The sequence below is a fragment of the Camelus dromedarius genome, chromosome 8, assembly GCF_036321535.1.
Source record: "Camelus dromedarius isolate mCamDro1 chromosome 8, mCamDro1.pat, whole genome shotgun sequence".
NCBI lineage: Eukaryota > Metazoa > Chordata > Mammalia > Artiodactyla > Camelidae > Camelus > Camelus dromedarius.
Window position 1 is genome coordinate 18,741,432 of NC_087443.1, and position 26,047 is coordinate 18,767,478.

The 26,047-nt window shown below is 37.6% G+C and overlaps 1 protein-coding gene across 5 annotated transcripts in view; it reads right to left on the bottom strand.

The window, feature by feature from the left end:
- MARCHF8 (membrane associated ring-CH-type finger 8) overlaps nt 1-26,047 on the bottom strand; it is a 129,039-nt gene that overhangs the window by 46,530 nt on the left and 56,462 nt on the right. For 3 of the 5 annotated variants that reach the window (XM_064487932.1, XM_010985293.3, XM_031460942.2), the window contains one exon: nt 22,318-22,497. In XM_064487932.1, the coding sequence (XP_064344002.1) occupies nt 22,318-22,419 (102 nt within the window). In that variant the 5' untranslated portion in view covers nt 22,420-22,497. Of the gene's footprint in view, nt 1-22,317; nt 22,498-26,047 lie in introns of those variants that run through there. The other 2 variants (XM_064487933.1, XM_031460944.2) reach the window with 2 other exon arrangements.

The following is a 26,047-nucleotide window of genomic DNA, read 5'->3' on the forward strand; positions in this document are numbered from 1 at the left end:
AGGGGATATTGTTGGTTGCCATCCCCTCTTCCTTCTCACCAGAGCCCCAGTCTCTTCAGTATCCCTCTCCCCGGAGTTACCATGCATCTCAGGATGCTGACCTCACCCTCTGTTCCTGGAGCAGGTTGACCGGCAAGAGCACAATTCTGGCTCATGAGGTGAGATCTGTTGGAGGCACCTCAGAAATACCTTCTCACCCTGAGAGACAGCGACAAGCTTCTCTCCCTCCCTTCCTCCCATGCACAAGGTCAGGTACAGCCATGAATGCTGGCAACTACCTACAACATCAGGGGAAATCTGCCTTGAAATGACATAAACCCCATTAATGGTAGAGAAGACGGGCAGAAAGAACCTGGGTCTTTGAGTGTGCCTGACACGACGGCTCACCCACCCCGGGAGCCCATCCTCCCCTTGTACATAGACCTCCTGTTACATGACCTAGTCAACTTCTTCACTGTTGAAGCCAGGTTGAGTTGGTTGTTCTGTTACTTGCAGCTGAAAGCATTCTAACAGATGGCATTTGGACTATCTATTTACAATATTAAACGCTCATGTTAGAATATGTATTTTTAAAATTAACACAGAATTTCAAACTGATTATTAGGAATAAAGTGTGGCTAAACACGCTCAAGGAAACAAAAAAATCAGTGATTCTCAGAATTAACAGAAATCAAGTCCAACCCAACCCAGGGCCTGATGTTGCAGCTCCAGCTGCTTCTCCTTCCCTCCCACCAGTAAGAGAGCTGTTCCGACACCTCTCTCAGCAGCCAATTCTATTCATTCTGCTGAAAAATGTATCCTGAATACTGTAAGCCTCATCATTTGGCCTGAGGAGTCTACGGGAATACAGGACTTTAAGAGCAAAGTAGAGGGAGGGCAAGCAGTTTGGCACTATGGTGGCAGTGGCAGTAGAGTGATGGCATCAACAAGGAACACCAAGGACACCAGTTTTCCCTAAAGTGTCAGTTAGCAGGCAGCAGAATTGTGAATCCATTAGCATTTAACCAGGTTATTAAAACTCCTTCTTATGGACTATATACATGTACAATTCCACCCTGTGTTTTAGGGCCTCCTTCCACTCCTCCTCCAAGAATGATAATAGGAATATAGTCACCCCTCAGTTATCGATGGGGTGTTGGTTCCAGGACCCCCACGGATACCAAAATCCGCAGATGCTCAAGTTCCTTATATAAAATGCTGTAGTTTTAGCGTATAATCTATGCACATCCTCCCGTATACTTTAAATCATCTCTAGATAGCTTATCATACCTAATACAATGTAATTCCTATGTAAATAGCTGCAGCAAATTCAGGTTTTGCTTTTTGGAAATTTCTGGAATTTTTCCCCCAAATATTTTCCATTTGAAGTTGAATATGCAGATGTGGAACCCATGGATATAGAGGACTGACTGTATGTTGTAAAAGGAGAACTTCTATAAGAAGGGCTTACAGCTATTGTAAAAACTGAAACTTTACAAGGGGAGATTTTGGAACACAGTGCCATTGACATTTTCCTGTATTTTCCAGGTCCTCCTTCGTAGACTAAAGCTTGGGTGAACACATCTTAAATACATAACACAGGAAAAGTTTTTGTTTTTTTTTTAACATTTTCCCCATGACAAACTATCAGACAAACATAAGGGATTGTTGGGTAATACATTAATTCTACATGATAAACTAACTCTCCAATTTTAAGAAAATCATCACCTTAGTCATCAACCTACTGTTTCTATGATTTTAAACTATAACTTAAAATTTCTGAGTTATCATTTTGCTTCTTTTTATTGTCTCTCAACTATTGTCATCTATCCCTTGACTCACATTCTCTTTTCAAATATCTCTGTGTTCTAGTTTTAAAATTCCAACTAAGAGAAAGCTCTCTGGAAGACCTAAAACTTATATGTGCATAGGTGAAAATATTTCTTCTAAGAGTAGCGTCCCTGGCAGTTAATACAACAGATGATGGACTCACACATATTCCAAGTGTTTCATAAAGAATCTGATTCCTTTCGGGTGTCTGAGGTGAAAGGCCTGATTATGGAGGGCCAAGTTTTCTTAAGAATTCTGAAATAGGGCAAAGCAATGGTTATCAAGCAAGCCTTTCCAACTTCCATAAAAACTCTGCATCAAAGTTGGGACTGAAAAAACATATAAAAAACAAATATATGTATGTATATGCAGGAGTGGGACATTGTGCTGTATACCAGAAATTGACACACTGTAATTGCCCGTACCTCAATAAAAATAAACAAAACAAAACAAAACAAAGTTGGACTGCCTCAGAGTACTTTTAATTCTATGATCACAGTGCCACGTGACATGCAGAAAAGGCAGTCCCAAGTGAGACAGACTGCAGAGTCTGTGCTTGATTACATGTCTATTCTCCCCACTACTGACATTCCAACCAACACCTTCAGACTCTTAAGATAGCTGCCATGACATGTCCCTGAAGCAGCAGGAATTATAAAGGGAAAGTATTAAAAACGCTGCCTGCCTAAAGTTAACACCCATTCATGGATGGGTGAATTCTCTGCCACTGCTCTGAAAACCCTTGACCTGACGAACTCTTGCTCTACATAATCTTAAAATCTGCTCCCTCAAATGATGACCAATACTCTGGATTAGATATCCAGTTTGCTCTGACCTTTACTATAAGCTTGTTTGATCCTTTCAGGAGGACCAGACTTCCTCAGCTACTAACAGGTTGCCCAAGGGAGCACCCTGCAGGAATCTATCAAATCTTTCCACATTATCTCTATAATGTCAGTCCTGTCCTGTCCTGTCCTGCTGATACCAGCTCAGCCACAAACCATGCCCTCAGACACTGGTATAGTCTTCCACCTAGAGCCCTCTTCTTATTTACATGTCACACCCAGGAGCACTCTTGAAGCTATCATTGCTCTAGACCACAATGCTTCTAATAAACCATGCATCATACACTAATTTAAAAGACTCAGCTTTCAAACCACTGTACTTGTGGTATGCTGGGGACTATGCCAGTTTTACAACAGAAGCATTGTGAATCTCACAGCTATGAAAGTGCTAACAGATATGTGGGCAGGAAACTTGCGAAAGAAAATCTTGGCCAGATTTTTCCAACTACCATCTTATGGCCTGCTCTTTAAATGAAAATATAAATATTTGGGTAAGAATTACAATTACCATTCACAAAAGTATGTCTTCATTCAAACATGGATAGAACCATCCTATATGCTACAAGGGACTTCTGTTGACGAAGAAGGTTTCATCCCTCCCAAGGAATTCATACTCTATTATGGGATACAAACAGGTAAACAACTAACAGGTAACAACGATGTGGTAGAATTTTTTAAATGCCACATCAGAAATAGAGACACTAGCTTCTCTTTCTCTCTTTCATGTATCCACCCACTACCACCCATCCAAGGAGAAAGAGAATGGAGAATGAAAAGGAAGAATGGAGTCCCTAATGGGCATATATATTACAGAGATGGTTTATAAATACCTTATGTGGACCTACTTAAATTTAGGAAATACACAGTTTCACAATGTTCTTAAATGTTCTTAAACATTTAAGCAATCCTTGAATATGTGACACAGTAAACTGTATATTTAAATTAAAGCAGATTAAGTTCTCTCAGTGCTGGAAAAATCGATGAAGTAGTGTTGGCCAGGATAAAAAGTATCAATGAAGATATGTGTGGTCTGGGCAAAGCAAAATCAGACTTAAGATTCAGAATGTTACTACAGTCTAAATTAGGTGTCAAGTAGGACTCAGGCCTGGGTCAGTCACCAGGTTTCCAGGGGAATTCCATCATGTGCTTTTGTTATGATCTAAAAACTTACGTAGGCTATGAATTTCATGCTACCACACAAGAGAGGGTGTGGAGCAAACACCAAGATGAGATTACTAAAAACCTACTGTAGTTACTATACTGCTAAAAACAAATCAATCTGGCAGCAAGAATATAAATTCAATTTTATTAACAGGAGGCAGAAATAGTCCAAGAAAATATTCCAGTTATTGGCTTCACTAACATGTAGTGCTTCAGCTATTCAAATGTGCACTAAAAAGCCATTTTTGTCATTTGAAATGTACTTTGCTTTGCTCTCAAAGGTTTCTCCCTCAGAAGCTCTTCCTTAGAGAACAGCATTTGACTATGGAGGAAATGAAGTCACCTTTGTCAATCTGTATCTACATTCAGAACATGCAATCATAGGTCAACATACCCTAGTTCTGGAGCCTTAGGAATATGGTTTGTATAAGACAGGAAAATATCCCCTAACTAAGCAGGTATACAGTGATTTGATTATTCATTAAAAGAAGATTTCCCAAAACCACTCATTCCAGTTGTCCCTTTGCTTGATGGCCTGAGATTTTTATTTCCCAGGATGATGCTGTAGAATAAAATTAGGGGTATGACTTTCTTCTTCAGAGTAGGAAAAGAGGTGCTGTGAGTGGAAAACTTGTAGAAGCAGTTTTATTTTTTTAAATATTGAAGTATAGTCAGTGACAATGTGTCAATTTCTGGTGTACAGCACAATGTCCCAGTCATGCATATACATACATATATTCATTTTCATATTCTTTTTCATTAAAGGTTATTACAAGATAATGACTATAGCTCCCTGGGCTATACAGAAGAAACTTGTCTTTTAAATTTGTTTTTAAATATAGCAGTTAATTTTGCAAATCTCAAACTCCCAAATTTATCCCTTCCCATCCTCTGTCTCCTGGTAACCGTAAGATTGTTTACTATGTCTGCAAGTCTGTTTCTGTTTTGTAGATGACTTCATTAGTGTTCTCTTTTTTCTTTCTTTTTTTAGATTCCACATACGAGTGATATGATATGGTATTCTCCTTTCTCTTTCTGGCTTACTTCACTTAGAAAAATGACTTCTAGGTCCTTCCATGTTGCTGCAAATGGCATTACTTTATTCTTTTTTATGGCTGAGTAGCATTCCATTGTATAAACATACCAAAACTTCTTTGTCCCATCATCTGTCAGTGGACATTTAGGTTGCTTCCATGTCTTGGCTATTGTAATATAGTGCTGCTATGAACATTGGGGTGCATGTATCTTTTTGAATTAGAGTTCCCTCCAGGTATATACCCAGAAGTGGGATTGCTGGATCATATGGTAGATCTATTTTAGTTTTCTGACGAATCTCCATACTGTTTTCCATAATGGCTGCACCAAACTACATTCCCACCAGCAGTGTAGGAGGGTTCCCTTTTCTCCACATCCTCTCCGGCATTTACCATTCATGGGCTTTTTAATGATGGCCATTCTGACTGGTGTCAGGTGATATCTCATTGTAGTTTTGAAGATTAACATACAGAAATCAGTTGCATTTCTTGACGCTAACAATGAAATAGCAGGAAAAGAAAGTAAAGAAACAATCTCTTTTAAAAATCGTATCCAGAACGATAAAATACTTAGGAATAAATCTCAGCAAGGAGGTGAACGACTTATACATGGAGAACTACAAAACACTGATTAAGGAAATTAAAGATGACTTAAAGAAATGGAAAGATATCCCATGCTCTGGATTGGAAGAATCAATATTGTTAAAATGGCCATACTGCCCAAGGCAATCTACAGATTTAATATGATCCCTATTAAATTACCTATGACATTTTTGACAGAACTAGAACAAATAATCCTAAAATTTACATGGAATCATAAAAGATCCAGGATTGCCAAAGCAATAGTGAAGAAAAAGAACAAAGTTGGAGGAATAACTCTCCCAGACTTCAGACAATACTACAGAGCTACAGTCATCAAAACAGCATGGTATTGGCACAAAAACAGACATATGGATCAATGGAACAGAATAGAGAGCCCAGACATAAACCTACAGACCTACAGTCAATTAATCTTTGACAAAGGAGGCAAGAATATACAATGGAGAAAAGAGTCTCTTAAGCAAGTGGTGCTGGGAAAACTGGACAGCTGCACGTAAATCAATGAAGTTAGAATACTCCTTCACACCATACACAAAAATAAACTCAAAATGGCTTAAAGATTTAAACATAAGACACAATAAACCTCCTAGAAGAAAACACAGGCAAAACATTCTCTGACATAAATCTTAGCAATGTTTTCCTAGGGTAGTCTACCCAGGCAATAGAAACAAAAGCAAAAATTAACAAATTAAACTTACAAGCTTTTGCACAGCAAAGGAAACTGTAAGAAAAACAAAATGACAACCTACAGAATGGGAGAAAATATCTGCAAATGATGTGACTGACAAAGGTTTATTACCTTCCAGAATACACAAACAGTTCATACAACTCAAAAACAAAAAAACAAACAACCCAATCCAAAAACGGGCAGAAGACCTAAATAAGCAATTCTCCAATGAAAACACACAAAGGCCAATAGGCACATGAAAAAATGCCCAATATCACTAATTATTAGAAGCAGTTTTAAGTTTCAAGTGTATGTGGAAAGGGAGGATCTGAAAACAGATCCCCTTCAGCCCAGCCCTGCTTGTGCGCACTTTGGAAAGTCTGCACATGCTTCCCAGCCACGGGTACGACAGTTTGAAGACTGTTATTTAATACATCAGAGAAGAAAGATCAACAAGAAACAGAGTGAGCCACACATCTGAGAACACCTAAAGTGCAGATATTTGACAGCACAAAAACCTAAACAAAGGAAGTAAATCTCCTAAAATACAACATAGAGAAAACCTAATCTAGTCACATCTTTCAATCTGAATATTCTGCTAACGTGATGGGTGAGATACATCAGTCATCAGCAATAGCCACATTTTAAAAACAGACCTCTTTACTTCAGCAACTGAGCATAAACGTGACCCAACAAACACATAATCCTAAAATAGCATAAAAAATTTGAAATCAGATTTTAAAATATCTGAATACCTATGAAGCATCTCATGAGATAATTCACCCATTGGCCCTTTGTTTATCGTTGTTTATGGTTTTTCATTGTTTACTGCCACCTTGGCTTTATCTCACATTTGACAATGGCATATTCTTTTATTTCCCAAAGCTTTTCATTTTGAAAATATAAAAATCTACAGAAAAGTTGAAAGAACAGTACAGTGAATACCTTATACCCTCAACAAGATGCATCAACTATTATAAAATTTGCCACATTTGCTTTCTCCCTCTCTTTCTCTGATACAAACACACATACACACTTATTTTTTCTTTGCCTTGTTATTTTTCTTTTTCTGGCTGAACCACTTGAAGTAAGTTGCAGACATTATGCATGTTACCCTACATATTTCTGGATGCATGCTCTAACTACAAGAACATTCTCCTGCATAACCACAGTGCCATTTTCACATCTAAGAAAATGAGCCATAATTCTGTAATTATCATCTAATATATAGACAATATTCAGATTTATCAGCTGTCTCAGGAAACACAGTTTATAGCTGCTTATTTTTCCTAGCAGGTTCCATCAAGGTTTACACATTATATTTGGCTGTTATGCCTCTTTAGACTCTTTACATCTAAAGTAAACCCCCCACATTTTTTCTGTTTTTCACAATAAATAATTTTTTAAATAAGGGGCTCAAAGTTCACTTTTTCCTTGAAAAACTCTCAGTATTACCTTGAGTTTGGCAGGATAATTTTTTCAAAGGCAGTTCCAAAGTTCACTTGGTAAAAGATTCTAGTCTCTATGCCTGTGAGTTAGATTTGATATGACAACGGCTCTCAGTGGGTTGGTATGGGAGGGCCACCATGGCCCAGAAAGGAGGACACTGACACTCACTGGGTGGCCACAAGACCTGCGCTGGAAGGCAGAGGCTCACCCAAGTCCAGCAGAATCCTAGGTCCCACAGCTGATTTGAAGCGATGACCTCTGCTCTCTGGGAGCAGATGCTGATGAACCTTCGGGTACAGTATGAATAATGAGCCTGTCTTTCACAACTGGGGTGTGTGACCCTGCTTACAGTATAAGTTTAATTACACAGCTAATAATACACAAGCATTATGCATTAATTAGCCTAAGCCGAATTCAAAAAACAAAGCCCTGAGGCAAAAGATATTAAGATTTTCTTGTAACTGCATCCATTACGAGTTATTCACATATAACCCAAATACCATGAATCCAAAGGAGTCCCCGATGTTTAAAAACTATAGGCTTCTGAAATATATACAAGATCTTATGGTAGCTCACAGAGAAAAAATGTAACAATGAATATACACATGTTCATGTATAACTGAAAAATTGTGCTCTACACTGGAATTTGACACAACATTGTAAAATGATTATAAATCAATAAAAATTGTTTAAAAAATACAGGCTTCTGAAATGCAGTAAACTGAGTTAATAAGCAAACAAAAAATGCACAAACACAGCAAAAGGACGACTGAATGAAAGGGGTGGTATTTTATTGCCTATGCAAAGGCAGCATGGAAGAAAGATATAAAATATTTCGAAATACAGCAAGCACCAAAAGTACCTATCAGCACAAGTGTCTGTGAGACAGTGACTCGACGTGGTGACTCCTTTTCCTCGGTGTCCTGTCACATACCCTTATTTCAGGCTATTCGTTCTAACTGAAAATTTCATCTCTTCCTAGGGCATCCTTTACCATCTATATGTCACCAACTCTAAAATTTCTATCTTTCTATCTCTAGCCTAGATAGACTTTTCTCTAGAGATTCAGACACAACTGAATTCTGGGTATCTCCAGCTGGGACCCCAACAAGCACCTCACACTTGCACATCCACCACCAAACTCACCACTTTCCCGCTAACCTGCCACGTCTCTTCTGTCGGAGTGAATGATGGCAGCCCTTTGTCTAGGCCAGACCTCAGCTACCTGACCACCACCCTCCACCAGCCACCAGCACTGTCGTCATTCCTACCTCCTGTTCATCTCTCTGCAATCTGCTCACTTCTGTCACCGCCAGTACCACCTCACTGGTTCAGGCCATCACCACCCAGACTGTTCCCACAGCCTTATAAGTGATCTCCTCCCCAACCCCCTCACCAAACTGCTCAGTCACCTAACTACATAGAGCTTCGACTTCAACTCCCTGTGCTCTGCCTGCACTGACATCTCAGTGCCCTCAGCACCAACGTGGCCACTCCTGACTCGTCTCACTGCTCCCACCGCACACTTCAAGTTCCAGCACAGTGAGGTTTTTCCCAGTACCTCAAACATACCGTATGTTCTTCTCTTCCCTAGGAAGGCTGGCCTTACCTTTCTCTTTGCCCTGAACACTCTTCTCCTCTATCTACAACTAACTCTTGCTACTTAAGGACTTGTCTTTGACATCTCTTCTTTCAGAAAACCTTCCCTGTCACCACGAGATGATCAGGGGTGCCTCTCAGGATGATGGCACCTACTACATGGACTGTGTAATGGGCTCTTGTCCCTGCCAGCAGCATGCAGAGTAGGAAGAGAGGCTGAAGCAAGGAGGCCTGTGTGTAGGCTGCTGCAGCAGTCAAATCAATGTGAAGTCTGGGACTACAGCTGTGGCGTGGGGACCTACAGAAGCACATGGTTTGGGAGAGATTTAGGCAGCACAGAGGGTGTCTCTGTGTTAACACCACACTTATGCTCGATGCCTGACACAGCACCCACCATGTAATGAGTGCTTAATACAAATCTGTTCAAAGAATGAATAAATTAATGAAGACACAAGATATAGACATAGGAAGTAAATAGAAGAGCATCTGACTCGATCTCAGTATAGACTTAAGTATTGTGCAGATGTAGCACAGAGGAAATGGGGCTGGGCGAGGTTCATCACGAGGGACGTGTGGCTTGCAAAGATAACAGCTGGCTGAGCAGCGTGCAAAAAGCAAATGAGGGAAGGGCATGGGTGTGGAGGCTGGGAGGCTGGGTGTGGAGGATACCAATTCTACCACGGTCCAACCGCCAACCAGGGAACTGTGGGCAACTCATCCAGTTTTTCTGGGCCTCACCCATAAGAGTAGGATGACAATGACTATACCTATCTCATGGTACTCAAATGAGGATCAAATGAGTTGAGTTAGTATTTGTAAAGCCCTGAGAAGAACACTGCCTTGGTACAGAATAATCCTGATATAACTATATGCTATATTAAATGAAATAAAACAAATCCTTAGTGGTAGCTTCACCTATTTAGATGCTATAAAAATGGCCACATGTGAAATGAATAATTAATTAATGGATGACTGCATACCACCACTTATTAAAGGGTGATGCATCAAACATATTTACTGGAAACTATGAAGAATTTTCTTAGCTAGAGTTTCAGGTAATATTTACAACCAAATTGTTTTTATACATAAACACAATTCATAGTACACAGTGGAAACTAAAGGAATGAAGTTTGAATTGTTGTTGATGGAGATAAAGGAAAAATAAAAAAAGTAATGCAAAGACAGGAAATTATGAAAAATAAATATGAAATAAAAACATGTTGACATTAAAATCTCAATGGCAGGTCTAAACCTGGCCAAGGAGAGGGCTAGTGAATAGAAAAGAGAACACTGAAGAAACCACCCAGAGTACAGTACACAGAGACCGACAGAACAGTTTTATTCCCAGAAAGGGAGAAAGAAGTGAAAGGGGGAGAGGCAGTATTTGAGGAAATAATGGGTGAAAAAATTTTCAAAAATGAAGAAAGGCCTGGATCCTTAAATTCAAAAACTGAAAAAGCACACCTAAATCCCAAGCAGAAATGAGATAAACAAAAACAAAAACATAACTAGTCACATCAAAGATCAAAAAAGCTCCCGCTGCAATACACCAGGGAGGCTGTCCCCCGAGCACCCACTGCACTCTGTGGCATGGCTCCTTCCTGTCTCCCTGCTGGATTACAGACTCCATGAGGGCAGGATTCTTTCCAGCATATAATATATTGTTCATACCTGCTTGATGTATAAATGAATGAAAGAACAGATGTGTGGAGTATATTTATATTCATGTGAAAGCATTTTTAAAGAGAAAACAAAATAACACGGGAAAAAAAATCATACAAATTCAAGTGACCATGGGCAAGGGATTTCTCTTCGGATCTGTTTCTTCATTTGTATAAAATAAAGGGGTCATCTCGATGAAGTCAAACATAAAAGTCACTAACAACTATTATAGGATGCTATGGCTCTAAGATTATTTTTTGAAATCTCTGCATTTAAAAACAAATGTAGGCAGTTTTCTTATTCTCAATACAGTTACTGACAAAAAATCTGTAAGAGAATAGTGACAACCAACAAACCATAATAACTGGGTCCTGCAGTGGCACCAAGACACATATTCGTGAAACACTTTCACTCAATATATACGCAACACATTGAACTAGACTGTTAGTTTTACCTACATGATGTGGACTCTTACCAAGCAAACTCCCACCAGACCAACATCACAAAGGTCTGCTATAGTCATTCTGCACATCCTTCTATATAAATACCCTAAAGTAAACAGCAAACTGTTACTAGTTCAAGACTTTTGTGAGAATTATTTGGGAAAGGTAAGCTTATAATATATAAAACAGCCAGAACAAATACTTATGGCTTTTGACTAAGAATATTTAAAGTGGCAGGATCTCATAAATTTATCTGCATTTAAGCCTCAAAGTCAATGTGTGCACCAGAAAATATAACAGTTCAACTGATCAACTTGTATCTAATGTCTGATAACAACTCACTCTTTTTTTTATCACTAGAAAAACATCCAATCTTATTTTTTCATTCTCAAAGAAAACAAGGCTTACAAGGAAGAAAACAAGAATTTAGAGAAGAATTACTCATATTTGGTTCTTAAACAGCAAGTGTGCTACAACTTTGTGTGTGCTTGAGCAAACAAGAGTAGTTCCCAGCATATTAGAGTGACAGATAAGATTACCAGACAGAAGAAACATACTTGGAAACAGTTTTTAAAAAAAAACCACTCCAGGGACCAAGGAAAGGTAAACAGACGACAGAAGACATCCTGGTTTCTAGGTATGAGAATATTCATCTCTTGGGGCTCCCGCAGGGAAAACAGACAGATGACTCAAGAAGCCAAACAAATGATCTCACAGAAGATGATGCCCAACCAAAGGCAGTAATTTGGGACGGACATATTTTAAAGATGTACATTCATCTCTTCATCTAAACATATTTCTAGGAAGAAACTAGGTATGGTCTAAAAGAGAACAACCAGAATCAGAGACTCATGTTTGTAATACATGAAACAAGGGATTTTTATGCTGCAAAATAAGACTGATGGTTCCTAGAAGAAAAAAAGGGCTGTCAATAAAAGACAGCTACAGACACTTACTTCTTATACTGGATATCAAACCTGGTAACTACAAAAAGGACAGACCGCCTTTGGAAGTAGTGGGGCAGCACCATGAGAGATGCCCTAACGGGACCAAGAACAACTTAGTTATGATGACACAGAGCATGACTGAGCATTAAACTGGGGCTTGAGCTACACGGCTCTGGAGATTTCGGCATGTTAAAACACAGATTGTTTTTTCCTTATATTAGGTTTTTATGATTTAAAAGGGAAGAACTTACCTAATAGAGAAAAAAGAATAATTTTAAGAGGTGAAAGTGTGATGGTTATGCCTCAAAATAGTTATCACTTGAACAACTGTGAGGCCATCTTTTGAGATGTCAGGTTAAGATGAGTACAGTGTAAGCTGCCAACATTTATATCTTTTCATAGCAAATATAAATGTGTTTAGATGAACATTATCCTGATGCTACACGGTAAAATCCATCTGTTGACCTCAGAAGCAAGATGGTGAGGCCAATAGGGCCAGAAACAGGACTGTTTATAAATATATAAAAGAAAACACCACTTTCATTTCCTATGGAGTGTGCTGTTTAAATGTAAGATAATCATTGAACTACCTTTTTGTTTATCCTCTTCAAGAGATACTGTGATGTGGACCATTTTTTTTCAGTATCTATACCAATTCCACTTTAAAGCGCAGGAAGTTAAAAAGTGTGTTTTACGGACAATCTTGCAATTTGGGTTCCAGACATAATTAGGCTGCACTAATCCAATTAATTCATAATTATGTTGCATTCACACGGAAAGTTCTGTTTGTAGATGAGACACAGGAAGAAAAGCAGAAGACAAAGTATCCACTTTGCTTGTCCAGATCATGGCAAAATGGTGTGGTTCTAGAGCCAGTAGCTTCTTCCTAATTCAGCAAATTCGTAGGAGCAGTGGCAGCTTTTCAAACCATGGTAAAAAATTTTTCCATTATCACCAATCATTATAGTGATTTTTTTCATCAGAAGTTTCAGCAGCAACTTTCTGATCTGTCAGCTCCTGATCTCAGCAGAGTAGTTCAGGGATGCTGGGAGTTAACTGTTTCCGGAAACCCAGAAGAGGCCTACTCCTCCAGTCCTGCAATTATTTTGTAAGCATCTACTTCCCTGTAGTAAACCCCTCTGATGCTGTTGCTTACAGTAGACCCTGGGACCCTGTTAATAACAGAATAAAACAGACATTGTTCTGAGATGGAAAGTAATTCACAAATACTGTCAAATGAAATGTGTATTTCATCAAATATTGATCTGATGGCCAAATACAAAACTGTCTTTTAGACTTTTAAAAATACATGTTAATAGAATACAAACTTGTGGTTGCCAACGAGGTGGAGGGTAGGAAGGGACCGATTGGGATTTCAAAATGTAGAACAGATAAACAAGATTATAATGTACAGCACAGGGAAATATATACAAGATCTTATGGTAGCTCACAGACAAAAAAAGTGACAATGAATATATATATGTTCATGTATAACTGAAAAATTGTGCTCTTCACTAGAATTTGACAAAACATTGTAAAATAGTTATAACTCAATAAAAAATGTTTAAAAAATGCATGTTAATAATCCTACACTGGTGCATGGAAGGACGTTTCAGATAGTCCTAGGGATAAGCAAAGATATGAGATAACAGGGTAAGGGGACAGAAGAGTAAGAAAAATACAGATTTTTAAAATGGTGAAATTATTTGCATAAAAAAGAAAAGAGAACTGGGAAAGAAATGAAGAAAACCTCAAAATAATCTAACAGAAATGTATTCAAGATACCACAACTATGCTGAAAAATTTTTAAATTAAATTACAATATTACAAAGATACCCATCACTTGGCATCTTAAGTCAGTTTTATTTTTAAATCAATTTTTAGAAGTTCAGTTTGGATCTTATGATCAAAAAGTTCAATACAGACATGGAAGATATAAAAAAAGATCCAAACTGAACTTCTAGAGATGGAAACTATACCACATCTATGATGAAAAATACACTAGATGGAATCAATGAGAGATTAGACGTCGAAAAATAAAAGATTAGTGAACTTATAAACATATCAATTAGAATTATCCAAAATAAAGCACAGTAAAAATATTTTTAATTAAAAACACAATACCAGACAACTTCAAGCCAGTTAATGTGTGTAACAGAGTCCCCAAAGAAGGGAGGGGACAGAAAAAATATTTGAAAAATATTTCAAGTTCAACAAAAACTGTAAACCCATAGATCCACAAAGCTCAACAAACCCCAGACATAAGAAATGAAGAAAACAAAAAAGAAAGTTAAAAGAAGTCATTACCAGCCAACTCACAATAGAAGAAGTGTTAAAGGAAGTCCTTCACACAGAAGGAAAATGACAAATGGAAATACAGCTCTACTCAAAGAGATGAAGAACACCAGAAACGGCAGTACGTTACATAAGGGTAAATAGATATTTTTTCTTCTTATTTTAATCTCCTTAAAGAGAAAAGTGTTTAAAAAATTGTAACATTGTATTCTGGGGTTTATAATGTATATATAATAAAAATGTATGATAACAGCAGCTTAAAGACGAGGAGGGGAGAAATAAAAGTACACTATACTAAAGTATAGGATTCTTATAGTACTCTTGAACTACCGTAGTACCAATTGAAGGTAGATTGTGACAAGCTAAACATGTACGCTATAACCCTAAAAAAATAAAATTAATAAAATTGAAAACCACCGAAATAAGGAGTTATAGCTTACAAGCCAAAAAGGATGAAAAAAATTAACTCTTACATACTCAGTTTTTTAAAAGGCAGAAAAGGAATGAAAAGGGAGGCAAAGAACAGACAGGACAAGCAGAAAGCAAATAGGAAGGCTTAATCTAACCATATCAATGATCTCATTAGATATAAATGGTCTAAACACCCAAATAAAGAGAGAGATTGTCGGACTGGATAAAAAGACCCAATCATATTTTGCTGACATGAAAAGCACTTTAAATATAAAGGCACAGGTGAAAAGTAAAAAGATGGAAAAGATGATACCATACCAACACTAATCAAAAGAAAGCTGTAGTGCCTATACTATCATCAAAGTAGACTTCAGAGTAAAGAATATAATCACCAGGGATAATAATAAGGGGGTTAATTTATAAAGACCAAACAATTCTAAATGTTTATGCACCTAATAAAAGAGCATCAAATACACATAGGAAAATTGGTATAACTATAAGGAGAAACAGAAAAATCCACAATTATAGTCAGCAGTTTAATGACCACTCTTTCTACTAACAGAACAAGTAGACTGCAAGGCTACAGCAGACTTGAAAACACTATCAATCAACTTGACATGACTGACATTTATAGAACACTTCATTCAACAACAGTGGGATACACATTTTTCTTAAACATACACAGAACATTTATCAAAAGAGACAATATTCTGCACGATGAAGCAAGTTTGGATAAATTTAAAAGGACTTAAGTTATTTAAAATATGTTTTCAGATCAAAATGGAATTAAATAGATCTCTGGAAAGTCCAGAAACTTTGGAAATTAGATAATGCACTTAAAATAACCCATGAATCAAAGAAGAAATCAAAAAGGAGATTAGAAAGTATTTTTTGAACTGAATGAAAATGAAACAATATAGAGAATTTGTGGGATGCCATGAAAGCAGAATTTGGGAAATTTATAATTACTAAATACCTATAACAGAAAATAAGAAAAGTCTCAAATAACCTTGGCCTCTACCTTAAAAAGTTAGGAAAAGAAGAGCAAATTAAACTCAAAGGAAACAGAGGAAAGAAGATAATAAATATCTAAGAAGGAATGAAAGAAATAGAAAGCAGACAGACAAAAGAAAATCTCTGAACCAAAAGAATTCTTTGAGAAGATCAATAAAACTGATAAACCTCTGGCCAGATCAAAAAATATAAGCGAAGACACAAATTACCAGCATCAAGAATGAAAGCGATGTCACAACAGATTCTAAAGATATTAAAATGCTAAGCTCTATAGGCTGAAAGCCTGTGTCCCCCCAAACCATTGGTAGACTTAAGGAAAAAAGAATAATACCAATTCCATTTAAACTCTTCTAAAATATTAAAGAGGAGTAAATAATTCCCTAATCATTGAATGAGGCCAACATTATCCTTATAACAAAATCAGACAAAAGCATTGTAATCAAAGAAAACTATGAACCAATACTCCTTTTGAACACAGATGCAAAAATTCAAGACAAAATTTTAGCAATTCAAATCCAGTCATACATAAAAAGGATAATACATCATAACCAAGTGTGGTTTATACTAGAAATATAAGGTTGGTACATTAAAAAAAAAATCAACCTTTGTTGTGTTAGCAAACTGTGACAGTTAATTTTATGTGTCAACTTGAATGGGCTAAGGGATGCCCAGATAGCTGGTTAAAGTATTTTGGGGCAGGTTTGTGAGAATTCTCCCAGAAGATATTAGCATTTGAATGAAAAGAAGGTAGCCCTCACTGATGCGGGTGGGCATCACACAATCCACTGAGGGTCTGAATAGAACAAAAATGTGGAGGAAGGGTGAATTTCTGTTTGTTTGAGTTGGAACATCCATCTTGTACTGCCCTTGGATATTAGTGCTCCTGGTTCTCAGCCCTTCAGACTCTGGCCTTTGGAATCACATCAAGATTCCATCCTCTGCCTCCCTGGTTTTTGGACTTACACCAGCCTCCCTGGTTCTTCAGCTTGCAGATAGCAGGTGGTGGGATTTCTCAGCCTCCACAACCATGTGAGCCAACTCCTATAATAAATCTCCTCTTATACATATATACAATACCTATATACTTATATGCACATGTAAGATACAGAATGATACATAGGGAGGTATTCTTTTGGTTCTGTTTCTCTGAAGATCCCTGACTAACAGTCAGAATAAAAAATAAAAGCCATATGATCATTGCAGTAAGACTGAGAACTGCAAAAACTCTTGGCACATAATGACTCCTCCTAAACTCTTGCACTAATACTAGCATAGCTTCTAACTTCTCATGGCCGTGTCTTTAGGATGATGACTCCAACCTAAGATATTAAGTGAGAAAACTCAACACTGCCAAAAGCATTTACTGTTTGTTCCAGTAAACACCTGAAGATACAGCCTCTGTCTCCCAATCTCTGTGGGAGGGTAGGAGCCCAACTATAATACATACCAGTTAGCAAACCCAGATGGCTTAATCACAATGACCAAATGCCTTTCCAGGTTTTTATAAATTTCTATATCCCTGACTCTGCTCAAGCTCCCACTTTTTTCCCCATTCATTTCTCCTTCCTACTCTCTCATTCTCCTTTCAAACATCCTAGACACTGCCAGACAAGAATAAGATGAATTCAGTTCACACTGGACTCTCCTTCCTATTGCAATAGTTATTACTAAATAAACTCCATCCTTCCCACTTTAACTAGTATACAGCTTTGTTTATCGGTGACAAGACACAAAACAAACATTTGACAAAACTCATGACCCCTTCCTGAGCAAAACTCTCAGCAAACTAGAAACAGATAGGAACTCCTTCAACATGATGAAAAGTATATACAAAAAACATAAAGTTAACATCCTACTTAATGTTGAAGAATGAATGCTTTCCCCCTAATACCACATGCACCTCAACGTTCACGGCAGCACTATTTAAAATAGCCAAGACATGAAAACAACCTAAAGGTCTCTCAACAGATGGCTGGATAAAGAAGTTGTGGTATATTTAAATAATGGAGTACTATTCAGCTATGAAAAAGAATAAAACAATGCCATTTGCAGCAACATAGATGGACCTAGAGATCATCATCCTAAGTGAGGTAAGCCAGAAAGAGAAAGAAAAATACCATATCATATGATATCACTTATATATGGAATCTTAAAAAAAAAAAGACACAAGTGAACTTATTTACAGAACAGAAACAGATACACAGACATAGAAAACAAACTTATGGTTAAAATAGACGCCCAAACCAAATGTTGCTGGAGATACAGAAAAACTGGAACTTTCATACTCCTGGTAGGAATGTAAAAGAGTGTAATCACTTTGGAAAAGTTTGGCAGTTTGGCAGTTTGTATCTTAAAAAGTTAAACATACATGTACCATATAGTCCCATTCCTAGGAATATACCCAAGGGAAAGGAAATATATGTCTAGGTAAGGGCTTGTACGAATGTTCACAGCAGCCTTATTTGTAATAGCCAAAAACTGGTAACAATCCAAATGTCCATCAACAGGAGAATGAATAACCAAATTGTGGTAGGTCCATACAATGGATACTACTCAGCAAAAAAAAGGAGCAAACTACTGATAAACATAAATTCGATGAATCTCAAAAGAATTAAAAGCTAGACAAAAAAAGAGTATATAATGTATGATACCATCTACATAAAATTTTAGAAAATGCAAACTAATCTGTAGTGAAAGAAAACAGATCAATTACTTGAGGGAAAGGCTGGAGAGGGGTGGGAGTGAGGGATTACCAAGGGGCATGAGGAAACTTCTGGGAGTGATGGATGTGTTCACAATCTTGATTGCGGAAACAGTTTCACGTGTGTGTATATATATGTCACAACTTACCAAACTGTATGCTTTAAATATATATTGTTTATTGTATGTCAATTATACCTTAACAAAACTATTTCAAAACAAAACAAAACATAACAAAAATAATTTCAAAAAACATAAAGAGGTATGTCAAACCACAAGATAGAGAGTAACTCTAAACAAGAAATCAATCAAAAAGCAATCAGATGGTAACAAATCAATTAAGAACCTCACTGGACAGAGGAAGAAGCAAAAATCAGCAGTAATGAGTCAGCAAAATACGGCAGTTTGGAAAAGGTCAATTCCAAAGGGCTACAGTATACAACTAAGGGGAACGAATCTGAGAAAATACTATAGTCAAGAGAATATGGAAATTTAACCACTAGCAGCAATGCCTTAGAGGACCAGAGTTTAAAGTTCATCATGAAAGGTAGAAGAAAAGGTTTTGGAATTGAAAAAGGACTGAAAGGCTCAAAAATCCCCAAGAACCAAAAAAAGCCAAGAACAGTAAGACATTAACCAGTAACTCCTCACACTGTAAGAAGAAAGCATTCTCCAAAAAAAACTATAAAGAATATGTTTCTTTTGAAAGACTGCAAATAACCACCACATTAGGTTTCTAAACGCATACCAGAGTCTAATGGCAGTGGATCAACACTTACAAAACACCAAGAAAAAAATACTCAAGAAACACCCAGTTTATAAGTAACAGCAGCAGAAATCCTTTTACAGACTGCAAAACACTCCTCTTACCCCATAGTAGCCCCCATATCATTAAAACTGAATTCATTCATTTGTTCATCAACTGTGTTGACTACTGTGTTAAGTCATTAACTCTCAGAATTGCAGATAAGGGCTCATGCAGTGGGTACTAGAGAGAATCGTGTCATGCGGCTGACAAGCCTAGGTAAAACCGTGTCAAGGTTAACAGTTACATTATTTGATTCTGCATAAACTGCAATGTTCTTCTTTTCTCACAAGATTCAAAAGGAATACAATTGTTACTGATGTAATCTGTCCCACGTTATCACCTTTCCAGTTCTGAGAACAGTGGATGATGGGATGGAAAGAAGGGGTGCCTCTGTGTAGCTTCTCCTGCCCTGCTCTTTTCCACTCCTAAGCACAGGAGGATCAAAAATGGTACCAAAGGATTTTGTTTTGAACTCATTATGCCAGGGGAACTGGATAAAGGGGAAAAGGCTCCACTGGACAAAAACTTACCTTCCAAACTACTCCTAGTATCACATTTCAGGGTTGAGAAACCTACAACAATCATTTTCATTCAGCACTGTGCCAGCTGCTGCCAAAACTCTCATGTGGCTCTTCAAGCTCCTGCCTCAGCTCTTCTTCCACTACCTGCCACCTCACTCTGGCACCCTGATTTCCAGAACTGCCATCAGGTATTCAAACTATTACCCACACTAAGGTGGGGCAGGGTGGTTCTTCTTCCCAATGCCAATCAAAATTCCAATTCCACAAAATAGCTGGTTAATGCTACTTATTTAAACCATAAAAACTTCATCAAACAGATCAATTCAGTACATATTTATTGAATACCCATCTACAATATATCTACAATGCAGTTTTATACAAACGGGACCTCTCTTCCTGGACTAAAATGTTGGACATCCTCCTTTCTCTATTCCAAACAAATACATATACAGTCCCTCATACACATACATACCAAGAAATTCCCACCATCTGCTGTCCGAATTCAACACTACAATGAATAGGGAACTAACAGCCTCAGCTTGGTATAGACAAGCACCCTAAACTAAGGAAATGTTCTGCTTAGTGATATTTAAAAGTCAATTTAGGTTAAGAAGGATTTTAAGAAAAGACTGTTAATTTAACTGAATCTTTAAAAAAGACTATTAACTTAAATGAAAATTGACAGAATATGGGAAAGATATTTTAGGGTATTCTCTTATCTCTCTGAAGTTGAAAAAAATAAAATACCGAAAATACGACGTCCAGAAACCATCTCCCCTACCACTGCCCCTAGTTAGCACTTCAACCGATACTGGATGCATTCCTAAGAGCTCAGAATAGAAAGGGTGCAGTTGACAGTACAACCGATGGGAAAAAAGAAAAATACGAATTAAGAATTTGGGGTCCTTTTCAATTTACAAGACACATTTTCATTTTCAACAGTCTATGTATTTTAAGAAATACGATAGTTTTTTTATTCTTTATGTAATAATGGAAAGAATAGTGTCCCATCAACTATAATAAATCATCTTCAAATAAGACATCAATTCTTGATTTAACAAGGATTCTTCAGAGTCTTGGGCAAAGATTTTCACTTTAAAATAGGAATGCTATAAGAACTAATGAGTAAATGTCTGTAAAGCACATTGTACAGGCAAAAAGGCAGCAGGGGTAATCTCTGATTCCTCCCCGTCCCTCCCACATGCAATCATCAGTGCACTGGATTAATAATCGAAGTATCTCCCTAACCCCACTACACCTATCCTAGACGGAGTCACCATCAACTTTTCCCTAGGCCAGAGATCAGCAAACTACAGCCTACAGGCCAAATCTGACCTGTCACTTGTTTCTGTAAAAACAGTTTTATTAGAACATAGTCATGTTCATTCATTTATATACTGTCTTTGGTTGTTTTCATGCTACAACGGCAGAGCTGATCCACAAGGTCTAAAATATTCATTATCTGGCCTTTTACAGAAAGTTTGTCAAACCTCGCCTAAGTAGACTATTAAATAATCCTCTAACTAGTCTCCTGGCACTCATTCAATTCACTCTCTAAACAGCAGGCTGGATGAAAATTTTAAGAACACAAATGTGATCATTCATTCTTCTGCAAAAATAAATCCAAACTCCTTACGGTAACTCCTCTAACTTTTGCAGTCTCCTATTTTGCCACTACCCATTCGACCTTTATGTTCCAGTTATTCTATTTTAATATCTTCAAATTCACCTTGCTGTAAACTTTGGCCTTTCAGCATGTCCCAGGAACACTCTATCTTTCTCCGTTAACCAACTCCAGGTCACTGTTTGGGTTCTCAATATAAATGTTATTTTCTCAAGGAAGCCATTACTGACTCCTTGGGCTGGGATTAAATCGTCTTGAACTTCCACCATCACTGACTTTATACTGACCTCTTACGCATATTTAATTGTCCAGGCCAGATCAAAAGCCATATGAGGGCAGAGACAGGCTCTGTGATATTAAAGATGACATTCCAGCAGTAGGCAGAGACCGGTATATACAAGGCATACATTTTTGTTCAAATAATTTTATCCTTTGCATCATGTTCTGAGAATCCAAAGAAATTTTCCTCAGTGATTTACCAGAAATAATCAGGTAGATTTAACCAATGAAGATAAACAAGCCATGTATAACCATGGCAGAATAAGGTGACTGCAAAATCTGAAAACCTAGAAATCTATACAAAGATGACTTCTTCTGAGCAAAACTGTTTAAATCATATGCTTTTTTTAGTATATTCGGAAAAGACCTTGATCGTCAGAGCTTATTCTAGACTCTATTTAATGAAAGAACAAAAAATAATGAAACTAAAAAGGGTATTCCCCCAATACCTGCTCTTCCCTCTCCTTGTCTTTGGTCTTACTTCTGTAGACTCTAGCAGAGGTGGCATCCTGGGATGGAATGGCAGAGATCTGATGCAGTGGCATGCTCATCCCAACCTCCTGTCTGGTCTTCCTCTTTACGGAAGAAGGTCTCCAGTGGTAGAGTCATTTTGGGCCATGGACGTCAGGCTGAGAGAGAAGGGAAGACAGGACATAAGTGAGCTATAACACTTTTCAAATTTCCAACAGTGAGATTAGCATTTTATATTTATATTCATATTTATACTTAAATAAATTACAATGTCTAACATAAATACCTGGTCTTCAAAAATGATAGAAGATGAATGTCTATGGGGGAAGCTGTAACATTTTTCTCATGTGATAAGATGTGAGTATCTGAAAGAAGCTGGTGGATCAAGTACTTGTATAATCAGATATTAATTTTTCGGTAGCTACTTTTTAAACACAACAGTGTCATCCTTTTTTTTACATATTTTTGAAGTTACACATTTTTTCTTTTTTTCCAGATATCCAGATTTATTTTTCTACACTATACATTACTTCATTGCATCCTACCTGAAAGAAAACATTTTTGCAAAGAAAGTCAAATGAGTCAAAACCAAATAGATGATGACTTTTACAATCTAAGGTCACTGTTAATAAAGAATGGGCCACACCCATTTATAATACCAAATAACAGTTCTTTTCATTTTCTTCTGTAAAATACACCTGGCAATATTGCTTCATTACACTGATATTTCTTTTCATTTTTGAGAAATGGGTTGTTTCCAGATTGAATACAATTCTGTACCGCTTCTTGATGCACTGAGACATATTCATGTAAAGTACATAAAAGTCTCTAATACACATTTTTTTTCTTAAACAAGCATTCATCCTGATATAAGTAGGGATCCTTCCTTAAAATCACTGCCCTTGAGTCCACATAATGGTAAGATTAAAAGTTAAAAAGTCTAAAATATATTTAAGGTATCTATGATCCATGCTTACATTCTAAAAGTCTAGACTCTCTAGACCAATTACGGGCAAACTTTTCCTGTAAAGCACCAGATATTTTAAGCATTGTTATAACTACTCAATTCTGCCAACATAGTGTCAGAGCAGCCGCAGTGAGTGTGTAAATGAATGAGAATGGTTATGTTCCAATGAAAGTTTACTTACAAAAATAGGTGGCAGACTAGATCTGGTCCATGGGCCTCTAGTTTGCTAACCCTGCTCTTAAAGAAAATTCCAGGGAAGATGAGGGCTCTCGTGGACATTCCTGGAACCATGAAAAGGCTGCCCTTAGGTTAAAATAACAGTGTCTGAATAAGCTTTATTCATGATTCCAGGCACCTCCTGCCTTTTTTCCTCTGGTTTTCTAAGACATTCCTCCAAAGTGCCCAGTAACTGAATTGTGTGCTCTCTCTCTCTCCCTCTGCACTCACTGAGATCTAGCAAATTCTGTACACAAAAACAATTAAAAATAAATTATCAATAAAGTATAATATGATAATGTTTCATGCTGTTTGAATTTTAACAAAGGATGGAAGTCTTAACCCAAAAGAATGAATCTCTGATATGGGGATTTTCATTTATTAACCGTGTATTGGAGGTGAGGTGGTAGGCAGGGAGGGCAAACGACAGGGCCTGACAACCCTAAGTTCACATCTGACGAGCGGCCATTTATCCCATCTCTCCCACAACTATGCTCTGGACCAATGGTAGGTGTTTCTGTGGCTGGTCCCACCTCTGACAGTGTTACTAACCAAGCTGAATAAGGAGCAACAGGACTCACAAAATTGATTTCTTTTACAGGACTCTCTGATCAACAAGCTACAGGAAGGAAAAGGAAACCAGAAGGGATCAACACACATAGAAAATAAGCTAAAAAAAATTCTGGTTTTAAAAAGTCTAGTTTTGTAATAGCTGGATGATCACTGATAAGCAGTAAAACAGGAGAACAGAGTAAGCAATGTTAGTGTCTGGCTATTATAATCAATAATAAATAAAATGTTAGTGTCTAGATACCACACATCCCCTCCTCTATCTCAGGCTTCTGATGATGAGCCTGACACAAGATGGAGCACTGTGCCCAAATGGTCTAAATATATGTGTCCATATTACACAAGGCACAAGGCACTCACTCACTGCCGTGCTGTCTTACAATTCTCTGGAAGATCACAACAGTCAGCAGTGAGCAGTTTTTCATCACTAATGCATTAAAGTCCTCTGTTAGAGATGACAAACTCCATGTGGCTTACTGGAATACTTAGTCAAACTAACCATTCGTAGAGGCCCCCCCAGATGGTACACCAATAGCTGTCTTTGGTGCTTCTGGTATAATCATCATTATTACATCATTGATACATGACCATGACAAGCCTGAGGAAGACTATTTAGGCTACAGACACACAAATATGAGAGGGTTTTAAATTTTTCTGCGAAGTTTTAAAGGACCTCCTTCCTTACAGCCATATAAGCTACTCTTCCGATATGCACCCCTATCTCCAGGTAAGAGACCTGAAAGTTTGCCTAAAGCAATCCCTCTCCTATGTCAGACATACTCAGGATAAAAATGATAATTTTTAAAACGAAACTACAAAACGAATCACGCCACTTTTTAAGCAGGTATTACTTACATAAGGCAGATATTACTCATAATATTTTGGCATAATTTCCAAATATTATTTTGTATCAATTCAAGTCATGCTTAATTAAGAGCAACAGTTAAGCCCCAGGCATGAGGACTTCAATCCTACTAATGCTAACTTGCAAGATACAACATACCTAATATGAACATCCACATCTAGAAGAACTGGACTGTCAAAACTGGTTGGTTAAGAGTATGGAAATGAATATACACCATGTTCATGGGTCAGAAGCCTTACTATTGTTAAGACGGCAATTCTCCCACCATTGATCTATAGATAAAGCAACCCCTATCAAAAACCCAGCTGACTTCTCTACAGAAACTGGACAAGCTGATGCTAAAATTCGTATCGACCCAGAAAACCCAAAACAATCTTGAAAAAGAACAAAGTTGGAGAATTCATACTGCCCAACTTCAAAACTTACTATAAAGAAAGGGCAAGCAAACCAAGTGTGGAACTGGGTTAAGATGGTGACATAGAAAAATCCTAAACTTACCTCCTCCCACAGACCCAACAAATACGTGTAACAAATCCCTCTGAAAAGAACCTGAGAACTGCCTGAACTACCTGCTTCACAATAAAGGATAAAAGGGCCACATCAAGAAGGCTAGGAAAGGCATGTTCTCACCAAAAACTCCAACCGTGATGCGGTGATCCACAATGGAGAGGAAGCTCAATAAATCAATCAACAAATCAATCAGCTGACAAATAAATAAATGGAGCTTCTCCCTGAGGACCAAGGGGTTTGTACCCACACCAGGCACCACAAACCCTTGGGTCCTGCATCAGCAAGAAGAACCCCCAAAACATCTGGCTTTGAAAACCAACAGGGCTTATGTTGAGAGAAACACAGGACTGCAAGGAATGAAGACTCTGCTCTTAAACGGCTTGTGCAAAGAGCCACTCATCCCAGGACCCAGAGCAAAGAGCAGCAGCATGTAAAGAGCTAAGACCGTACGTGAAGGAAATTTACTTAACTAATCTTAAAACGTCTGTCAGAGGGGGCAGACTTCTGCTGGGACTCTCTGAGGATGGAATGCTGGCAGATGCCATGTTTACAGGCTCCCTCTACCTTGCCAGCACAGGCA